The sequence below is a fragment of the Scomber scombrus genome, chromosome 12, assembly GCF_963691925.1.
Source record: "Scomber scombrus chromosome 12, fScoSco1.1, whole genome shotgun sequence".
NCBI classification, from domain to species: domain Eukaryota; kingdom Metazoa; phylum Chordata; class Actinopteri; order Scombriformes; family Scombridae; genus Scomber; species Scomber scombrus.
In genome coordinates, this window is record NC_084981.1 from 28,418,302 (window position 1) to 28,439,235 (window position 20,934).

Genomic DNA, 20,934 nt, shown 5'->3' on the forward strand with positions numbered 1-20,934 from the left:
GTGAGACTCAGTCTTCCACGCAGGTCAGGGGTCAGAGGTCAGGTTTTGAACAAACTGTTTTAAAATGAAAATCAAAGTCTCGTGCAGTACAGCAGTGTGTACAGTATGCTTCACACATTTTTCATCTTAAATTAGCTTTTTGCTCCAAAACCAGAAAATCTTACACGGTGAAGACACACTGGAAATGAACACATCTTACAAAACATTACCTAACACAGTTCCCCTGACATTTCATGCTTGTCACTATGGGTTTTTAGGTTTTGAGTAAAGGAGATAATACAGTATGAAACAACCCCCCCCCCCTTCCCAAATCAACAGAGCATGTATGGAAAGGGTACAGACTTTTAAATTCCTAGTCCATGTTTCTGAGGATCTTTCCTGGTCACCCAACACCACAGAGACACTAACAAGAGCACAACAGAGACTTTACTTCCGCAGAGTGCTCAGGAGGAACAACGTGGAGGGGAAGCTGTTGGTGGCTTTGTACTGTGCAACCATGGAGAGCGTCATCACCTACTGCATCACAGTGTGGTTATGCTTGCTACACTTCTGCAGATAGAAAAGGCTCTGCAACGAGTCATCAAGTCAGCAGAAAAGATCACCGGCTGTCCCCCCGCCCCCCGCTGGATGAACTTGCCCCCTCACATCATTAAAGACTCCTCTCGCCCTGGTCACCAACTCTTTGAACTGTTACCATCTGGCCGACGCTACAGAGCGGCATAAACCCAAACCACCAGACTCAGAAACAGCTTCTCTCCCATCAGAACACTAAATAAACAAAAAATCGAATAATGTTTACTACTGCCATGCACTAAGCACTTTGCTGCACTTTAAACACTTTTATATTAATTAACTTATTGCATTTTTTTTGTTTTAGTTTTTATGTTGAAATGCATCTTTTGAGTGACACAACTAATTTCATTGTAGTCTTATGCAATGACAATAAAGGCTTTCTGATTCAGATCCAGTGTGTATCAGTAATGTTGTGTACAGCACGTCATTTAAGTCTCATTGTAGGTTGCCTATTCAACATCTAGCCACTGGCAACAGGTGAAATGAGCCTTTAAGACTACTCTGACTCATTTATCTACGTTATATTTTCCTGTTGATTATTTAGCATTATCCCTGTCAAATAAATACATTTTAAAAATTCAAATTCAAATTGTATAAAACAAGTACAAAAAATAAAAATGCCAGGGACACAGAGATACTCACGTTACACTGTCAACAAGGAAGGGTTACTGTGTGTGTTTCCTGGTAATATCTGAGCTATGAGCTATGTTTAGCCTGTTAGCATTTGTTCGTGAGCACTGTGTGAATAAACAACTGCTTACTTTGTGCCAAGGTATTTCTTTTGTCCTCGTTATCTGAAAGGGAAGGGACGTATGGAAGAGGAATTTCCTGAATCATCAACACTTATTTTGTCCTTGTTGCTTCTTAGTCCACTACCAAGCCACTGCCAGCTTAGGCAGCAACTTCCACTTCTAGAAAATTGTATAAAGTTTCAATTTTCAATTTTTGTCCTGATGTAACGATTATTTGTATTGTATATTTTTTACTATTATTGTTTTTGTACTTATTATTGATTGTTCTTTATTCTTTTTCTTATTGCTGCTCCTCTATTCTATTTTACTGTCTACTTGCTGCTGTAATAATGCACATTTCTCCATTGTGGGACTAATAAAGAAATATCTTATCTTATGTTATCTTAACTTAAAGGTACTGGAAACCCAAATTCACAAACGCATTCTATGTACTTTAGGGACTTACTCACTGTACATAACAGTAAGCATGCAAAAATGATTAGAATATAGTTTCTATCCATATTCAGAATATTGTCAGTTAACCTTTCCTGATATTGGGTTTGAATTGGGGATGGTTATGCCCCGACTTTTGTGACAAATATTACGCAATCAACTCCACAAACCAATCAATGTCTAATTTTGTGTTGTTAGCATTTCTGCATCTCATCCCAGTCAATTCTGCTACATTCTTCATTACTGGAGCTATTTACCTACTGTACATTTGAGCGTACATTAGTTCTGCTCAGGCACTCTTAGGTCTCTCTTTCTTTTAGTAACTTTCTCGTAAGTCACGCTGTTGTCTACAAGTTATTCAGATCTTCTAGTTACATTCTTCAACAGGTTTGAGCAGACATCTGCCCCTCCCCCGGCCCAGTCAACACTGCTGCAACCCCCCTCATTGGCACCTACAGTATGTTACCCCATCCCCCGACTCACCTACACCCCTCTGACTACAGCACTCAGCTCACAGCCACCCCCCACTGCTTTTCCTATCTGCATAAAACCCCCACCCCCCACCATAGAGCTCCCCTGCTCCAACCTGTCCCTTACATCACTCCAGGTGAGGAACCAGTTCCGTAGGATCAAGGCGAAGAAGGGCGGCGGGTCCTGACGGCATCAGCTCCAGGCTCTTGAAGTCCTGTGCAGACCAGCTGTGCGGGATAGTTGGGAACACCTTCAACCTGAGCCTGAAGCTGGGGAAAGTGCCTCGCCTGTGGAAAACATGCTGCATGGTTCCGGTGCCCAACACTCCGCACCCCAAGGAACTCAGCAGCTCCAGGCCAGTGACACCTAACATCCCACCGGATGAAGACCCTGGAGAGGCTGGTCCTTGTCCATCTCAGCCTCCTGGTGGGCCCATCAATGGACCCACTACCGTTCGCCTACCAGCGCAGCATCGGGGTGGATGATGCCGTCATCTTCCACCTGCACAGAGCTCTTTCTCACCTGGAGAAGACTGGAAGCACTGTGAGGATCATGTTTTTTTTTATTTCTCCAGTGCTTTCAACACTATACAGCCTGTACTCCTGAGGGACAAGCTAGTGCACACAGAAGTGGACCAGCACCTCACATCCTGGATCCTGGACTACCTCACAAACCGTCCACAGTATGTGAGGTCTCAGGACTGTGTATCAGACTTCACACACAACACACCCACCTGTCACCTGCAGAAGTTCTCTGACGACTCTGCCATCCTCGGCCTCATCACAGATGGGGACGACAGAGAGTACATAGAACTGACTCAGGACTTTGTAGTCTGAAGCCTGAGGAACCAAGTCCAGATCAACGCGGGGAAGACCAAAGAGCTGGACAGATAACACCAGTGCACTTTATAAGAAGGGCCAGAGCAGACTCTACCTGCTCAGGAGACTGAGGTCTTTTGGAGTGCAGGGGGCGCTCCTGAAGACCTTCTTTGACACTGTGGTGGCATCAGCCATCTTTTATGGGGTGGTCAGCTGGAGCAGCAGGGGGACAGGAGGAGACTGGACAAACTCATTAAGAAGCCCAGCTCTGTCCTGGGATGCCCCCTCGACCCGGTGGAGGTGGTGGGAGAGAGGAGAATGATGGCTAAGCTTTCATCTCTAATAAACAACGACTCCCACCCCATGAACGACACCCTGACTGCACTGGAGAGCTCCTTCAGTGACACACTCCTTCATCCAAAATGTGTGAAGGACCGATATCGCAGGTCCTTCCTCCCTGCAGCTGCCAGACTGTACAATCAGCACTGCTCCCAGCACACACTATCACTAATACAGTTATACTGATTTATTTTATTCTTTTTAAATCTCACCATGAAAATGTTTAAGTCATGGTATTGGAAGATTCTATGAGTAAAGATTTGTCTGTCATATAAGAGAAATACCCAGAAAAGCAACGTTGAGCCTGTGTGCATTTAAATAGTTAAATGATAAAGCAGGAATTTTCTGGCTTCAGAAGGTCAACCTGGTCCAGCCTGAGGTTTTTCCTTTGTGCATGCCAGAGAGATAGAGAGAAAGAGAGAGAGAGAGAGAGAGAGAGAGGGAGAGTCAGCATTCTTCCAGCTGAATATGAATCCAGCACGAACGGCAGAGTGAAAGAAAACCGCCTGCAGGAAACTGAAGCTTTTCATCTGCAGCCATCCTCTGAATGTACAATAATAAGAGAGCATTGCATTATTCCAATCGCTATAGTGCCAGGAAATGCAATTTATGCCCACAGTCGGGTTAGCAGTGACAAGGAATGAAGTGCACAGAGCAAACTTTTGAGAGAAAACAAGGGAAATACCACAGATAACGTTTTTTTTTTTTAAAGAAAGTAACCTGTGACTAAGGCGTTGTTTGTGGTTTTCTCACATGAATGGCTTCATCCTGTATGTAGGCCAGTGACCGACTGATGACTAGTCAGACTGTTACAAGACTGGAGTCTCCTTAAACCTGGCTCCTGTAAGTGTGTGTGTTGTGTGTGTGTGTGTGTGTGTGTGTGTGTGTGTGTGTGTGTGTGTGTGTGTGTGTGAGAGCTTAACATACACAGTGATGCCTTTGACTATATAAATCATAGGGCTGTGAATGTTACAAATAATTGCTGTGGATGTGGGGGACTAAATTAGAGAAACTAAAATATAGCTACCTTTACTATAAAAGTACAGCTTACATGGTAAAACATACTCTACATTTGAACTGATGAGTATAAATGTAACTGTGGTTAGATTACAATAAAGGTCCTTGCATCCTTATAGTCATTTCATACAAGCTTTATTACAGAAATACTGTAATTCAACTACTCATTCCTCTCAGTTTTACTCTGAACTCTCCTGTTGTCATCAGATTTATTTCGTCTAATACTTTCATCGAGTTATGGGTGATGATTTGTACTTTATGCTTGGAAATGGTTTCTGATTAAACTTTGACATACTGCAGTTTGTGATATCCGTCAACATATTTTGCTCTGATCTTAAATTTAGTTAAAATAATTCACAATTTCTGTTTCTTTTTTAACTAACAATGAGGTATAATCTCATTTAAATGAGGCCTATCGACCATAATAAGTTTTAATGAAGTTGGTTAAACAGGTCTAACAATCAAACCAGTCAAAATTGACCAGGGATGACAGAAGGTTAACCTTTCTAAAGGAGATATAACATGCTCTTTGTAATTTTCTGTAATGTACATGCTATCAGAATGTAGGATGTTTGATGTTAAACATGGTCAAAGGTCCAAAAGTTGAGGTGAACGTATGTAAAAATGCTCCTCGTAAGTCAAAAGCCAGACAGAGGCTGAGCTGAGGGGCTGCACGAAGGGCCAGCATGAGATAAATAAGGAGTTTTTTTAACTGTAAATCGTGCAAAGATATTCCAGTAGAGCCCCAGAATATAAAACTGACCTGGAAATGTGCATGATATGTCATCTGCGTGTTAGTAGTGCTCACCATGCTTTCCTAATGTTAAACTGTTGGGGAAAGTAATAATTTCCTGCTGATGTCTCACGATAAAAAACGCTCGGGGAAGATATAAGACTTATAATGTGAAGCACATGGTGCACAAGTGTTTATTTTAATATTTAAGTAAAAACAGTAACTTGACAAATAGGAGTATATATATTACTTTGATAATACAGTATTAACAAAGTAAACCTGAAATAAGAGACTGTGTCTTAAATACAGGCCTGGTTTTACTGTTGTTGAGGCTTCATCCACTAATTATGTAAACATTCATTACTCATTTAACTTCACTCTTTGTAAACACAAGATTTTTTTTTTGTTGTGTGTTTACTAACATTAGTTATATAATAATTTGATTTAGTGTGAATCACAGTTGTAAAAGAATCAAATAACAGGTTAAAATTACATTTTTGTGATTTGTGACTACCTATATATACCTATATATTTATAATTGGATCACTAACTCAGGTTGTTTTAAATCATATGCAGGGAATTTATTATATTATATATTAATTGTTCATAGGCTACCAATGCACTTTTTTGTATCACTTAACTATTAAGTTTAGTGTTTTTGGTGATGAGTTTTCCATCCAAAATGAATGAGAAAGGAATAGTGTGCACATTTACAATACACCTTTAAAGTAAAGGGGTCAGGAGTCGTGAATATTTTAGCTCAAATATAGAAATTTATTTCTCAAAGGGAAATACATGACTGACACATTGCTTGCCAGCGACACACACACACACAATGCTGGGGCACAGACCTTTCTTCACAGTAAGAAAAAGATAATTTTTTTTTTACAAAAAAAACTCCATTTCAGCCACACATACACTCATCACAGATTGCACTTTAAAACATTCGGTCTTTACATCTTTCTGTACTTGACGTGCCAAAAAACCACCAAAAATGTCCAAACTTCACACTGGTTCAAGACGACCAATCATGTTCAGAGTCTCTCTTGCAACATATCTGTCGATAGCAGCTCAGTTCCTTAACAAACTTACCTAAAAATTACACCATCCAAACATTTTTCATCAAACATTTGCAATGTACAAAGGAGGGAAAGAAAGGGCTGCATGACTCATTTAAAAAAATTAAGGCCATTTCGAATCATGTGTGATTATTTTACTTTATGAAGGTGCAAAGGTTTAGTGTGCATTTTTTCATTAGAAATGAATCAGCTGTTTCCTTTAGTAGAGAAGCATTATGTTGCCATGCACTCCTTGTACTTTCCCTTCAATATGAAGGACTTTATCAGCTCCATTTCCACTTCTTCAGTTTACAGACATCACATTGAGAGGGACATCTCAATCAGTGCATATTCAACCATTACATGAGGCCCTCAAAATGGGCTTAACAATTGTTGTGGGTTGTACAAATAGTCTGTATTTTAGTGGGCAGGCACTCTGAGAAGGCACATTAATATTTTACCAAAGAGTAATATGTTAAACTCAACCAGACTTCCCCCTTAAATCCCTCATCCTCCAACCACAGTTCATCAAGTCTCTCAGGCAAAAATGACCATGTTACAGCAAAAAAGCAGGTCAGTTGAGCACATTACAGTTCGGTTTCTGTCTGATTTGTGCACTTCCTCTGCTGGAAAAGCAGAGTTTGTTTGCTTATGTTTACCCTCTGGCTGAGAGCCAGTCCAAGCTCAAACCCACAGCTGGATTCATACTGAATGCCCTGTCAGTGTCCGTTTTCTTATTCCAATGCAGTCCTGATGTTTTCACCAATAAGGCACGGCGTTTTCAATCTGACCCCAACTCTGCCACCCTGGGAAGAGTCCGCTGGACATGCGTGGGCTGCCGAACTGATCGAACTCCATCTCCAGCAGCTTCACACCCCCGTTTTTGTGCTCCGATGGCTTCTTCTGCTCCACACAAGATGGACGTGACAGAATGTTTAGGTCCTCTCCGTTCCAGCCAACATGCTTGAGAACATAATTCTTGCCGTCATTATTGTCCCAGAAGATCTGGTCCTTGACAGTGAAGCAGATGCAGAACTCGATCCGGTTCTGTGGCGGGATGTGGGGGGGCACGTCCAGGACGAATGCAAAGGTGTCACTGTCCTGGCAGCCGTAGACATTATTCATGAAGGTGCAGTCGACGTCAATGAAGCTGACCCACGAGTCAAAGGAGATGCGCACCTTAACCGACTTCTCAAACCCGATGTTCCTGACCTTGATGGTGCCGGTCAGTGAGCGCTCCTGCAGCGAGCAGTTCTCCAAGCAGACTGAATTCTGAATCAGGCGGTTCCTGAAGTCCAGGTAGTCGGCTGAGGGCTGTTTAAAGTCCAGCGCCAGGCTGCGTGCAGAACTTATCTTTAGGTCCCTTGTGGCTATTTCCAGGTCTGTCATGTCAAACTGCAGCTCCTCCACGATTCCCCCGCAACGTTTGTTTGGATACGGCTCGTCGTCGAACTTGGAGAAGACATGGATGGCGGTGAGAGACATGCCCTTTGTGTCGGCGAACACCACCCTCTTCTTGCTGGCCTTGTTGCTCCAGCCCACACAGTTGACACCATCCACTGCTTTCTGCTGGCTGCTGAGGCAGGGCCGCAGTGGTTTGTACAGCTGCTGGTCGCGGCTGCGTGTGGTAGACTGGTTGACTCGGTTCTTGGCCCGCTGCAGCTCTTCGTAGGAGCTGAGAAACCCTCGGAGAGGAGGGGGAGAGTGGCTGATGTAGAATCTCATAGCCACATCCATCGGCATTACTGGGCCAGGCATTGCTGATGGGCTGAAAGACCTAAGCACACTGAGGGACGGAGATGGGAAGAGAGTTAGAGAGGTGGCGTCAGAGAGGGGGGAGGGAAGAAGGAGGAAAGAAAAAAGAGACCGGAGGTTAGAAATTAGAACAATTGATTTTGTATGCAGCTAACAAAAAACAGCGTCACTTTTCTGGCTTCATAAAAATAGCTCTTTTCTGGCTCAACTACGCAGAACATGATTTAACTTTGCCTGAAAGTAAAAGAAAGAAAAGAAGAGATATACTTTGACATGAGTCATTTTTGCAAAACCTAAACTAACCTAAATTAAAAAAAACCTGTGTGATTCTTACCTTGCAGCACTCATGGACGAGAAAAAAACAAACAGATCCAAGGAGATACGAGATTTGTAAAAGTTTTCAGTCCAATGACTTTCCCCAAACTGTAGAGAGGCTTTCTCTAAGTGTGCATGCTGTGTCACACCCCCTTCTACTTCTTCCTCCTCGCTCTCCTCTCTCTGCGTTTCAGTGCCTGGGGTTGCTCAGCACTCAGGGATTTCAACTGCCACATAGAGACAATTTGCATACCCTGTCATATGGTTCCTCAAGCAGCCAATGAAAACTCAGTGGGATTCCTCTCTAACCAATCGGTGCAGACTTGGCCCTGGCTGCCGGCCAGCTGATAGGGGAGTGTTATGTGCATGGCCCTGCTGCCTCAGACTGGTGCTTCAGCTGCTATTTGAGAAACATGATGGACCCCTGGTGTTTGGAGATGGTTTTCAGATTGCTCACTTAAGTGTGCTGTGCTGCAGAGACCTGCCGGCTCTTTTCATGACATGACTGAGACTCCCGTTACTCACCAGAGAGACTTTATTTTTATCCCACTGACTCTGTGTCAACCTTTCAACACCTCTTAACAAGAAGAGCAACTATTTTTATGTTTTAAAAGGTGATCCTGCAGAATTTTGATAGCTGGTGGACCAACATGAATAAAGAAAAATCAACTTTAAGGTCCCAAATATGTATTAAATTACAAATAATGACAAAAAACTTCATAAATGCTTGTGATTACAGGATTGTTTTTGCAAAGTTTTATAATAAATAAAAAAAAGTGTCACATCCAGTTGATCAATTGTGATTTCTTTGATAGCTTTTTAACACCTTTGGTATAAATGAAATAATTAGGAGTGCCCTTGTCTTTGTGTTATAAACCTGTCAACACAGATCAGGGGAAAATATATTTGATGTGATAAAATACTTTTAGACTTTAGAGTTTTACACAAATGATTAGAAACTTTAAAATGTAGTCAAGCTTGAGAGATTTGAACCCTTCTGTTTGTGGTTGCTGTTTTGGCTTCTGCACATGTTGACAGAGCTGCTATTTTTAAAGTTTCATTGATTTTCACCCTTGGGTTAAACATTATCCTCAAACACATCCAATGGGACTGATGAAAGGACTGAGGAACGGGTCAATTTAACTCACTTTTACATTTTAATTTGTGTGCACTCAATGTGTGAAAGCTTGGTTGGGGGTCATCCTGACACTGTCGCTTTTGGTCATTTGATAACAATGCTGAGTGTCTGGAGCTCTACTTCTGCCCCCCAGAGGAGGTGATGATGCTCTCTGAAGCAAACTAGAGCAAAGAGGTTTGAACTGCGGGACAGACTCTGACTCTGACTCTGAAAACAAACAGAATTCATCAATTGATGGTCTTTTATTGCAGTTTTCTTTGAGTTATAGGTCCAGTTCGATCTCTGACTTTTACAACCTCCAATTCAGAGGGCAGGATTTCTCTTATTGTAGCTCCCACAACCCCCCCCCCCCCCCTCCCCCCTTCCCCCTGCAATGCCCCTGTATACCCCCTGACTCATCTGCAGGGAGTCCAAAACGTACCAAACAAGCCGGTTTCACATGCTCATGAAGACAGCAGACAGTTCTTATCGCAGCCTCGTCTTTCTGTTTGAGGATTACCGCAATCAATCCCAACATGACCCGAGCATTGCATCATAAAATAGATGTTTTTAAAAAGCAGCATTAACAACTTCTGCAGTGATAGCAAATCAATAAATACTCTAAAACAGGAAAATTATTTAAAAAAACATGAACAATGAATACAATAAATTAAGTGACATATAGTATTTAGATGTCAAATAAATCAAACACATTTATTTTCACCTCCAGGAAAGAAGTTAAAATTCATTTTATAGTTTTAACTGAAATTTGGTCATTTGTTGCACACGTGGGATTTTCAATATTAGCCGCCTTCTCTCATGCAGCATTCATGTGATCATCCAAAGTCAACAGAAAACAAAGGTTAAACAAACTCAAAATCACTGCGAGGCTGCAGATGAGCGGGTGAAACAAAGGTCACATCAAAGGATCCTGAAAAGAGGAACTCTGGCAGGGTGTGACCATTTACACATTTACACATCTACACATTTACACATTCAAATTAAGCAACCAATTGACCAACTTTTAATTTGTCACATGTAATCGTATAAAAAGGTACAGTGAAAACATAATCCCGTCAGTTCTTTCAATGTGTGCAATAAAAAGAGAATTCAGAATCAGACAGCTTTATTGATCCCAAGGAGGACAGTCCATTTGCAGTTTACTCCCATTCACAATCATCTATCAATATCAAAAACACAGCAACCAACAGAAGTCAGGTGGAAAACAGCAAGATAAAGATAACTAAAGTAAAATAAATAGAAGTAAAATAAGAAAATAAATAGAGATTTGTTACATCTGTTATGTTGGAGAAGGCGCACAGTCATTGAAAATGCCGTTTAAAATAACTACTGTCAGAGGTTAGTAACCTGATAGCAGAAGGAATGAAAGATTTATTAGTTATTTTCGAAGGAACATCAGAGGGGCGGCCTGAGGGCATCACCGTGAACTCACAAGACAAAACGTACCCCCAACCCCCCCCCTCTGATTAACTGGGTTGTAATCTTCGGCGAGTTCGAAGGTGCCCTTCACCAATTGGAAATATAGGCATTATTTATGGTTGATATTTGAATAGTAGATAATAATAGATTACAACAGTGCCCCCTGTTTGACCACTACTGTGAGAGGAGCACTTGTGTGACCTCTAATGGTCAGAGATGACCATGGAGTTTTTTTTAAATGTTATTTCCTGTTTACATTTGGATGCCTTTTTGTTTTGTTATACATTGCACCAGGCTAACTTTTCAGTATTATATCAACAGCCTTTTATATTGTCAAACTGTTATAAAGGCTATATAGGTTATATAAGTAGGCTACACAGTATGCCTACCATTTGTGCTGTGGTGTCAAGGTGTGCTATTTTTGACTTTTTTTATCATTTATTTATTCATTTCAAGTACAATTTTTCATTGTTATATTAAGAGAAGTCTATATAGTTAAACAGTTTGCTTTTTGAGGAATACAATTCAATCGCTGCACATCTGCTACATGTACAATTGTATTATTTACTTCTTTTTAGTACATTTCTTAAGAAGCATAACATGATTAGGTTTTGGGTATGATCTAGATCTGCTCTAAGTGCCTTGAGATTACTTTTGTTGTGATTTGGTGCTATGTATATAATGAAAAGATTGATTGGTTGGCTGATTATATTCTTTGCCTTCTTTATCACATGATTCTCACAGAGGGAACAAAAGTCTGTTTGCCTGACTCCAGTGATCTTGGAGCGGACCTTAACAATGCTGTACATGCTGCTCTTATCCTTAATGCTTAAAATCCATTGAACCAACAGATAAAAGAGACAATGTAATAATTGTGAGGTTGAGATAATTATCCACACACCATTTGACAAACTCAGGTAATGCTGGACTATGATCAGACTCTGAACCTTGAAGTAGAGATAAGAGGACAGTGTCATCAGACTATGTAATACAGTATGTGTATGGTCAGTGGCGGTCATTAAAGATCATTAGGGCCGTTTCCACTGCAGGAACTTTGGGGTAATATTTACGTGGCCATGACCGTTGGCATGTGTCTCCATAGGAGGAACCGCCCCTGAAGGACAATCTCCTGCAACTTTAACTGGGGTAAAACAAGGCACTGCCTCGAGGTATCTACTCCGTGCACCCCAAAACATTTCTGGGTGGGGCTTTAGGTTGACTCAGTGACGTCAACAGTAAGCACCAAAATAAGCGCCTATAAACTGTTGCAGAATGATTTTCATCACCCAGTCCGGTGGGTCCTATCAAGGTCCTACTCTGCAATGGAGACACATCTGTAAGATTCCTGTAAAGTTCCTGCCTCCTAAATTTTACCCAGAACTTCCTTAATGGAAATGGGACTTTTGTAGACTGAGCGTAGAAGCTCATCCTGATGTATTCGATATCTTCTTCCCGACTGCAGCAGGGAGAAAAATATGTTATCTGATTAATTGGGATCCTTCATGATTCTCCAAGCTTTATTCTTGCAGCTCCTTGGGGTAAATATCCTTTAGGTGGGGTAAAGCATCACATTTTGTGTGTTCCCTCGATGATGCAGGAGTAGAAATTTGTCAGTATTTGAGGGGATTACCAGAAATTTTCTCAAGCGTCTGAGGTGAAACAGTCTCTGCCTCGTCTTCGCTGGATCGGCGGATGTTACCTCACAGTAGGTTGCAGTTGAAGGTCTGTCGTCATGGCTGTTTATCAGAAGCAGCGTTGCTCAATATGTGAATTATCCAAAACAGACAAAAAAGAAGCTGCTGATCTGAAAACATGCAATATAATATAATATAATATAATATAAACACTTAGATCCACTAATACAGCCACACGTTCAAACATCAATTCTCCATAGTAGGGCTGCAGCTTTTATTAATTATGAATAAATCTATTGATTATTTTTCCTCATTAAAATCAAGTAATTATTGAGTGTACAATATTGTTAGAACAGTGACCCAAATATATTTAATTTACAGTGATATAAATGAAAGAAAAGCAGCAATGGCCTTTACAAACACTGAAACAGGAGATGATGAAACCGTAAAAAAAATTATTACCAAAAAGATCAACATCTGTATAATTATTTGCGTTGTTATTTATTGCATGACATCAAAATGCAGCAACACACCAAGAAAACCCATATTCACAAAGTCGAAACTACAATCAATCAGAGGAAATTTATTAAAATCCTACTTAATTAGATTTTCGTGGTACTTGAGTGTTTTCATATGATGCAATACTTCATGATGCAGATTTACCATAACCATAAAATGCAATATGTAGTGATTAATACACTCCAAATATAGGATATAAGTATTGACAGTGTCAACTTTTGAGATGACTGAGGAGCATTTGTTTTAAAAGGTGAAAAGCCTTTCAGGTAGTCCAGTAATCATTGATCTCTAATCTGCACCTCTGATGAAATATGAGTCATATCTAATCATGTCTCTAAGTTTTTATAGGGAGCATGAATAAATCTATGTGTTTTATGTGCATTTTGGATTTTCCAATTGGCTCAACGTCCACTGTAAAAAATTACAATACAGTTTACATGTATAATAATACTAATACATACCATGTAACTCCAAATATATATCAAAATGTACAACATGTAAAGTATTGACAGTAGGTTTGCTAGACAAAGTTTGCACATTTTTATTTCAACTTAAGTTTCAAGATTCGTTTTCAAGAAGAAAAATCGAGTCTGGGAATCTGTTGCAAAAAAAAAGAAAGAAAAAGCAAAAGCATTTCTGTGCAAACAAGTCAATTTTCTCCATTTTGCACTGAAATCACTATTGTCTGTGTGGAAACGTCTGCATTGCAACAGAAACCTGCCAGATCTGAAGAAAAAGACAGGAAGCTTGGGACACTTTTAGTGGCACACAGAGAGAAAAAAGAGAAGCAGAGACAGACAGACAGAGAGAGAGAGAGAGAGAGAGAGAGAGAGAGAGAGAGAGAGAGAGAGAGAGAGAGAGAGAGAGAGAGAGAGAGAGAGAGACGTGACACCGTGAGCTCTGCCAGTTGGCACGCTTGACCGCTCACGTCGCAACCTCTTGACGGCCTGCCGACAAAAAAGGGGATCAGGAGAGCTTATCAGGCGCCATGATTGGCTGACAGCTGTCACATGAGTTGGGTTTCTCTCAAGATGTTGACAGCTCTAAGTTATGTATGACTCTATTTCCCTCGAGTGGAGTGTAATGTCAGGCATACCTGTATGAGAGCCAGAGTTAAAATAGTCCTGATTGCTCTCATGTGTTACTTAATTTAATTTTTGATTGTTCTGGTTGTTACAGATGAGAATAATTCAAGATCATGTCTAACAGTCAAGACAAACAGTAGCACAATTAAAAGCCCGAAACTGAAACAGGGAAGAAAATTATGTTTTAAAGTCACTGATGAGGAGTTGGAGGACGAGGAAAAGAGATATTTCAAAATATAATAATCCTTTTTTCAGCATTAAAAGATTTTCAACTTCAAACTATATGAGTGGGGGAGTTACAGATGTTGCATTTGAATTGTTTAAGGATCTGCAAGACATTGGTGGTGCAAGATTAGATAATTTTCTCCTTTATTTAAAGGATTCGGCTGGTGATTTTCATCAGCAAATCTCATGTTTGGAGTCAAACTAACATTGAACTCATCCTACTCCAAATTCTGATACTGTAAGCATACATTTACAGGTGCTTCTGGACACATCTTCAGTGATGTTCCTGGAATCATCAGGTGTTTCGGGTCTTTCAACCTCATACTCCCTCCTCCAGGTGTCCCAGCTGAGGCTGATCAGACCCCAGCTTGTGTCCAGATGGGAAGCTACCATTACTCCATGGTCAGAGTTCCCACTCTTCTCTTGTAATACTTTTCCAGGACATTTTCAGCTGCTACAGTACGACAGAAAAGTTATCACGCCATACACTAATCAGTGTTTCCCACAGAATTTTGAGAAACTATGGCGGTGGGATCTCAGTCCAACTCTCTAGGGGGGTCCGGGGGAAAAGAACATTTTGTAAATTTTTAAGTCAAATGCATCAGAGTAGTGCAGAGAAGTGCTGTGCCTTAATGTTGCCCATTAAAGACAGCGCAACCTTCTAAACCATTTACATTCACTCAAAAGGCAGAGACAAGCAGAGAGAGGAGAAATAATTTTCCAGGACAACTCAAGGTTTTCCAGGACATTTTACTTTTTCACTCATTTTCCAGGTTTTCCAGGACGTGTGGGAACCCTGATGGTTCTCCTCTTTTGAGCCACAGCTATCTTGAGGCCTTCTCTGCCGCTTCAGTTGTACTCAGGCGGGGAGTTCTGGTCCTCTGCAATGATGCCAATGCGGAAGTAACTTAGAACTGCATTCTATCAAAAGGCCACCAGGGGGCGACCGTTTTGGTGTCAAAAGGACTTCCGTCTCTATACAAGTCAATGGAGAATTCACCAACTTCTCACTTGATTTCTAACCTCAGTAAACGTTTTCAAAATGTGTTTATGGTCTCAATTGCTAGTTTAAAGCCTTCTTCAATGCAGCATGATGTTCATTTGTGAAATTTTGGCCTCCCTGATTTTATATTTGACGATATAGCGCATGATTTAAATTCATATGCTTTATGTTCACTTTGGATTTTCAGACAGAAGATTTTGCAGGACGATGCAGCTTTATCGTATTTCGTACTAACGTCTGGACCACCAGAGACAAAGGCAGCAAAAGTTAAATGACTCGACCCTACTGTAAAACACAACCTGACGCTTAAATCTGACCTCTGACTTCCAACCTGAGACAGAGCACATTCACTCATAATGGGAAATGATCCTCACACATGAAAGCTGAACAGAACTATCCTTTCCTACACAAAATAATCGGCAATAATTTATACCTTCACCATTCATATAGTCGGGATATTGATGCCCTGTTGCTGTGTTTGTCCTGTTACTGCCTGCTGCCTGATATTTGTCGGGTAGGTGTGTCAGCGGCTGTAGAATCCACAAAGTTCAGGGAGTGATATTAAATCAGAGCAGGCTAAAGTCTGTTTCACTGACCAAACAGTAGCACCACTATCATCTCTCCTGTTATTGACAGATTATGAGTTTTTGTCTCCAAGTGATATGGCGCTTATAAATCCTGACCTGGTTTTGCCCAAAGTCAATACAGATTATAACTGAACTGATAAAGTACTTTTGTTTTTTATGTCCTGACCATATATTGATGATAGATAGATAGATAGATAGATAGATAGATAGATAGATAGATAGATAGATAGATAGATAGATAGATAGATAGATAGATAGATAGATAGATAGATAGATAGATAGATAGATAGATAGATAGATAGATAGATAGATAGATAGATAGATAGATAGATAGATAGATAGATAGATAGATAGATAGATAGATAGATAGATAGATAGATAGATAGATAGATAGATAGATAGATAGATAGATAGATAGATAGATAGATAGATAGATAGATAGATAGATAGATAGATAGATAGATAGATAGATAGATAGATAGATAGATAGATAGATAGATAGATAGATAGATAGATAGATAGATAGATAGATAGATAGATAGATAGATAGATAGATAGATAGATAGATAGATAGATAGATAGATAGATAGATAGATAGATAGATAGATAGATAGATAGATAGATAGATAGATAGATAGATAGATAGATAGATAGATAGATAGATAGATAGATAGATAGATAGATAGATAGATAGATGGATGGATGGATGGATGGATGGATGGATGGATGGATGGATGGATGGATGGATGGATGGATGGATGGATAGATAGATAGATAGAATGATAAATAGATAGATAGATAGAACGATAGATAGATAGAACGATAGATAGATAGATAGATAGATAGATAGATAGATAGATAGATAGATAGATAGATAGATAGATAGATAGATAGATAGATAGATAGATAGATAGATAGATAGATAGATAGATAAATAGATCATCATAAATCTTTTGCATTTTTTAGGTCATTTAAAAAATAACCTATTTCTGACGTTTCAGGTTAGTCCTAACTGACTTTTTAGCGTTATTTGCAACTTCTCAGGGTTATAAGTAACATCCATGAGTCATCCCCAACTTTCCTGGATGAATACATCAGTGTAAATGTTCTTTGTTTCTTGGTAATCTACTATTACTGCACATTGCTCCATCACATTGTTTTAGCAGATAAAAATATGATAACACAATGTGTAAGTGCTTTGTTCTTAGAAAGAATTAATAACCCTCACAACCTTCACCAATCAGATATAAATAGGAGGATGTTCAGGTGATATTTGATGTGGTTCTTGGTACTGAAGATTCACTCAGAAATCTCTTGCCTCAATTCAGAGCTGCTACACGTGTGCTTCCATGTGAGCTGCAATCGGTATGAAAAAAATGCACAAAACACATTTTTCCACTCGTAGTGTGGTCAGAAGGGCGGAGGTGCCTTTATGCACTTTAACAATGTTGAATCCTCGCCACATATCACAGCGACAGAAATAGAAACTGATTTCAGTGCAGGGATTTCTTGTTAGGGTCAGATAACAACACGCTTGACATTACTGGATCGCAAAATCTGACGAAGTGTTTATTGTCGGCTTTAGATGATGGACATATTATAGAAGGAAGTGTGAAAAAGAGCAGATTTTAAGTGCAGGTTATCAAATAATACACTTAAATCAGATTTTTATCATGCTTATTTTCTCTTGCATGCATTGGTCTCAATTCTTTTTGTTCTTTCTTTGTTGTCTCTTTAAGTTGTCACTTGTTCTGTCTTATTATCAGCTTATCAATCAACTGTGAAGCACTTTGAACTACATGAAAAGTGCTATATAAATAAAGTTTGAGCGATTCACAGATGAAATACATTTCCATTCACCTGTTTGTAGACAAATTTCCAATTTCAGCATAAAAAACATTAAGACGTTAAAATAAAAGTTGAAAACATCACAAAGACGTTGATGAATAAGTGAAATTAATCATGTGATTTAAACATCACCGAAGAACTGAAAACATCAGATCTGTGTGGAGCGATGAGGAGACTGTAACCTTCCTCTGATTACATCAAACTAACACAGATGTCACATTTCTATCATGTTTTCCATCATTTGAGCTTTGACTCCCACTCTAATAATGACGTCATCTTGCAACAGTTCATTGGCACTAGACTGTGGATTTAAAATTATCTTGGTTGGTGCAGCTAAATACTAATATTCATATAACAGTAATAGACTGAAACACATTAATTTGCATTTGCATGGTTAAAATTTGCACTATATTTGGATAGGATCTTGATCCCAGACAGCTGTTCCAACCACTGCATCACCTCCATGAAATCTTCTTTGCACAAAATTACGTTTATCTTATTAAACAAACACCGAGCAGCTGATAAAGCAAGGTTAAAACAACAAGCTGTGCAAGTAGAAATGAAAAGTGGCAGCCCTGATTCAGCAAGTAATCGCTAACCTGTAGTTTATGAGGTGGAAGTTGGAGAAGCAGGACATTATAGTATTTAATGTTTGCACACAGTTTAATTGTCGTGACAAACAAGAACATTACAAATCAATGGAGAGAGTGGAAGTGTGTTGTCAGTCAATTTAAAAGGTCAAAGCTCCAAGACTGAAACACCTGTATCCGATCATTGTAATGGGACTGGACTCCTAACAATAACATTACATGCAAAAACTTCAGAAATCAACTGTTTGCAATTAATTAATTCCACCTTCATTCCTACTGAACAGATGTAAAATCACAAAATAAGTATGAGAGGGAGGAGGAAAAAAGGTCCTTAAATACATGCATTAGTTCTTTCTCACAGGAGAGACTTGGATTCATCATGGCAGGAAAAGCACAGACGCAACTAAAAACAGTGACAAGGGAACCTGAATGGAAGCCAGTCATTAGGTAAGTCACTGTGGCCACCGTGAAAATGCATTAAAACACACACACACACACACACACACACACACACACACACACACACACACACACACACACACACACACACACACACACACACACACACACACACACACACACACACACACACACACACACACACACACACACACACAAAAATCAACATAAAAAAAAAATTAACCCAGGCTTTCACAACACGACGCAGTTGTAAGCTATTTTGCAAGATTGGTAAACATTTTGTGGAGCATTATTCACCTTCAGACTTTGAAATGTTTGCCTCATTATCAATATTTTAGTGTTTACATTGCTCATCGAAGAGATTTCTGCATGAATGACTGGCAGGTGTTAAGCATTCCCCCCTTTTTCTCCACTTGAGGCGCTCCTGATGAGCTGGCTGATTGGTGGGTGGACCTGTTTATCCTATATAGTGAAGAGTAGATGAGAAGGAGCTCCCTCTTCCTCCTGGCATGCAGCCCAGACCACCTTAGACTTTTTTTTTTAGGTCTGGTAATCCAGTTTTCATGGCTTCGTTTCATTAGATTAGGTTATGCATTTTCTTATAGTTTAGGGGGGAAGTTGTGGGTCCTACGGCCCGCTGCTGGGCTGGCCCATGGCCTTCCTCATCTTTTGTTCATTTTGGCCAGGCCTCCTGACTCCCATAGCTTTAGTTTTTGCATTATTTTTGCATTCTCTGTATGTTGCTGATCACAGGGTTGTAGAAACAGGATACCTACTTCCAAGGTACACAGAAAAAGGGAAAAAAGTCCAATGAAGCTCAAGCTCCAGCGCACTTGTAGTATAGAACAACTTTATTAACAGACCAACTCCTTTTCGGCTTGCAGTCTTTATCAGGGTCATCATAAAACACATTACAAGCAGTATTTAAAAAGCAGAACAAATCTAAATATATATATATATTTTTTGTTTTGTTTTTTTTTGTTTAATTGCATCCAGATATGATCACAAGGTTGAGCCATTTGTTAGTATTTCCCTTTGTTGTGCTCATAACACAGGTAACTATCATTGAACAGCAGCCACATTGAACACCCAGTATTGTCTTGATGTTTGCAGGTGTGTCTGCAGCAAACATGCAGATACGTAGAGCTCTACACACAGCCTACTGTATGTACTCAGATTTCAGATTTAGTTAACTACAGAGATGGTGTGAGCCAAGTTCACCTAATATAACCCTGGACATACCTCCATATCTCTCACACACGCACACACACCCATATTCACACACACACACACATTTATCCCTATGTCCCTGAGGCCAATGGCGCAATGATTAGCCAACTGAAGCATCAACAGCTCTCACCCCACCTGAACTTCAATCTGAGAGTCTAATTTAAGAGGACAGCTCCTGTCTGATTGAGGTCTCAGCTCACTGAACATCAGTGTTGATTAAAGTATGGATTGTGACCTACTTGTGGGCCGTTGGACATTTTAAAAGGCATTAAGAATAAGAATAATAAGAATGAGGAACAATTACTAGCAGAAAATCCCATGTGCTGTTTGGTGTGTGTCCAAGAGAGCTCAAAGTGCTATAACTGAACAAACAGATGTGCATATCCCTTTGTAGGTCACACCCAGGAAGTGCTATTTTAAAAAATATTTTATTTGCTTTTCCTACCTTGGTGGCCTTTGTGAACACCTTCGCAGAGGTTAAATACCTGGGTTACTCCACCAGTTAGCCAGATTAGCCCAGACTAGTCAGACATGCATGAACTGATGAAGACCCTTGGATAAGAGGCGAAACGTCTTCACAGTCATAGAACAAGTCCAGTTGCTTTCGATTCAGTTTGCCCAGAGACTGTAATTTGGACTTTTCGTGTTTTGTTTGTTCATGATCATGTGTTATTTTCAGAAGACAGCAGGTTAAATGAGATTGTTACATTTGTCTTGGAAGTGCATATTGTGTTTTCTGGGTTTTGTTTTTTTTGTTTGCTCTTTGTATAATAATTTGTAATTGTACAGCACCTTTATATACAAGAAATGCAGCTGAAAGTACTTTAAAACAAAATAAATTACATACACTAAGTGCTTTACACCAAAAAAGGGCCTAAAAGAAGCATAGAACAATGTTAAAAAAGAGAAAAAAACATTAAATAATCTAATAAGATAAAATAGTACATGATAAAACTAGTTAAAAAATAGAATA

At 39.7% G+C, this 20,934-nt stretch overlaps 1 protein-coding gene across 1 annotated transcript; it reads right to left on the reverse strand.

Annotated features, from left to right (window-relative positions):
• Window positions 1–6,314: 6,314 nt before the first annotated feature.
• On the reverse strand, window positions 6,315–8,461 carry LOC133991884 (protein phosphatase 1 regulatory subunit 3C-B-like). The gene is made up of 2 exons (XM_062430479.1): window positions 8,283–8,461; window positions 6,315–7,979 (listed from the first exon to the last, which is right to left on the reverse strand). The coding sequence occupies exons 1-2, from the start codon at window positions 8,294–8,296 to the stop codon at window positions 6,953–6,955; spliced, it is 1,041 nt and encodes a 346-aa protein (XP_062286463.1). The 5' UTR covers window positions 8,297–8,461; the 3' UTR covers window positions 6,315–6,952.
• Window positions 8,462–20,934: the final 12,473 nt, after the last annotated feature.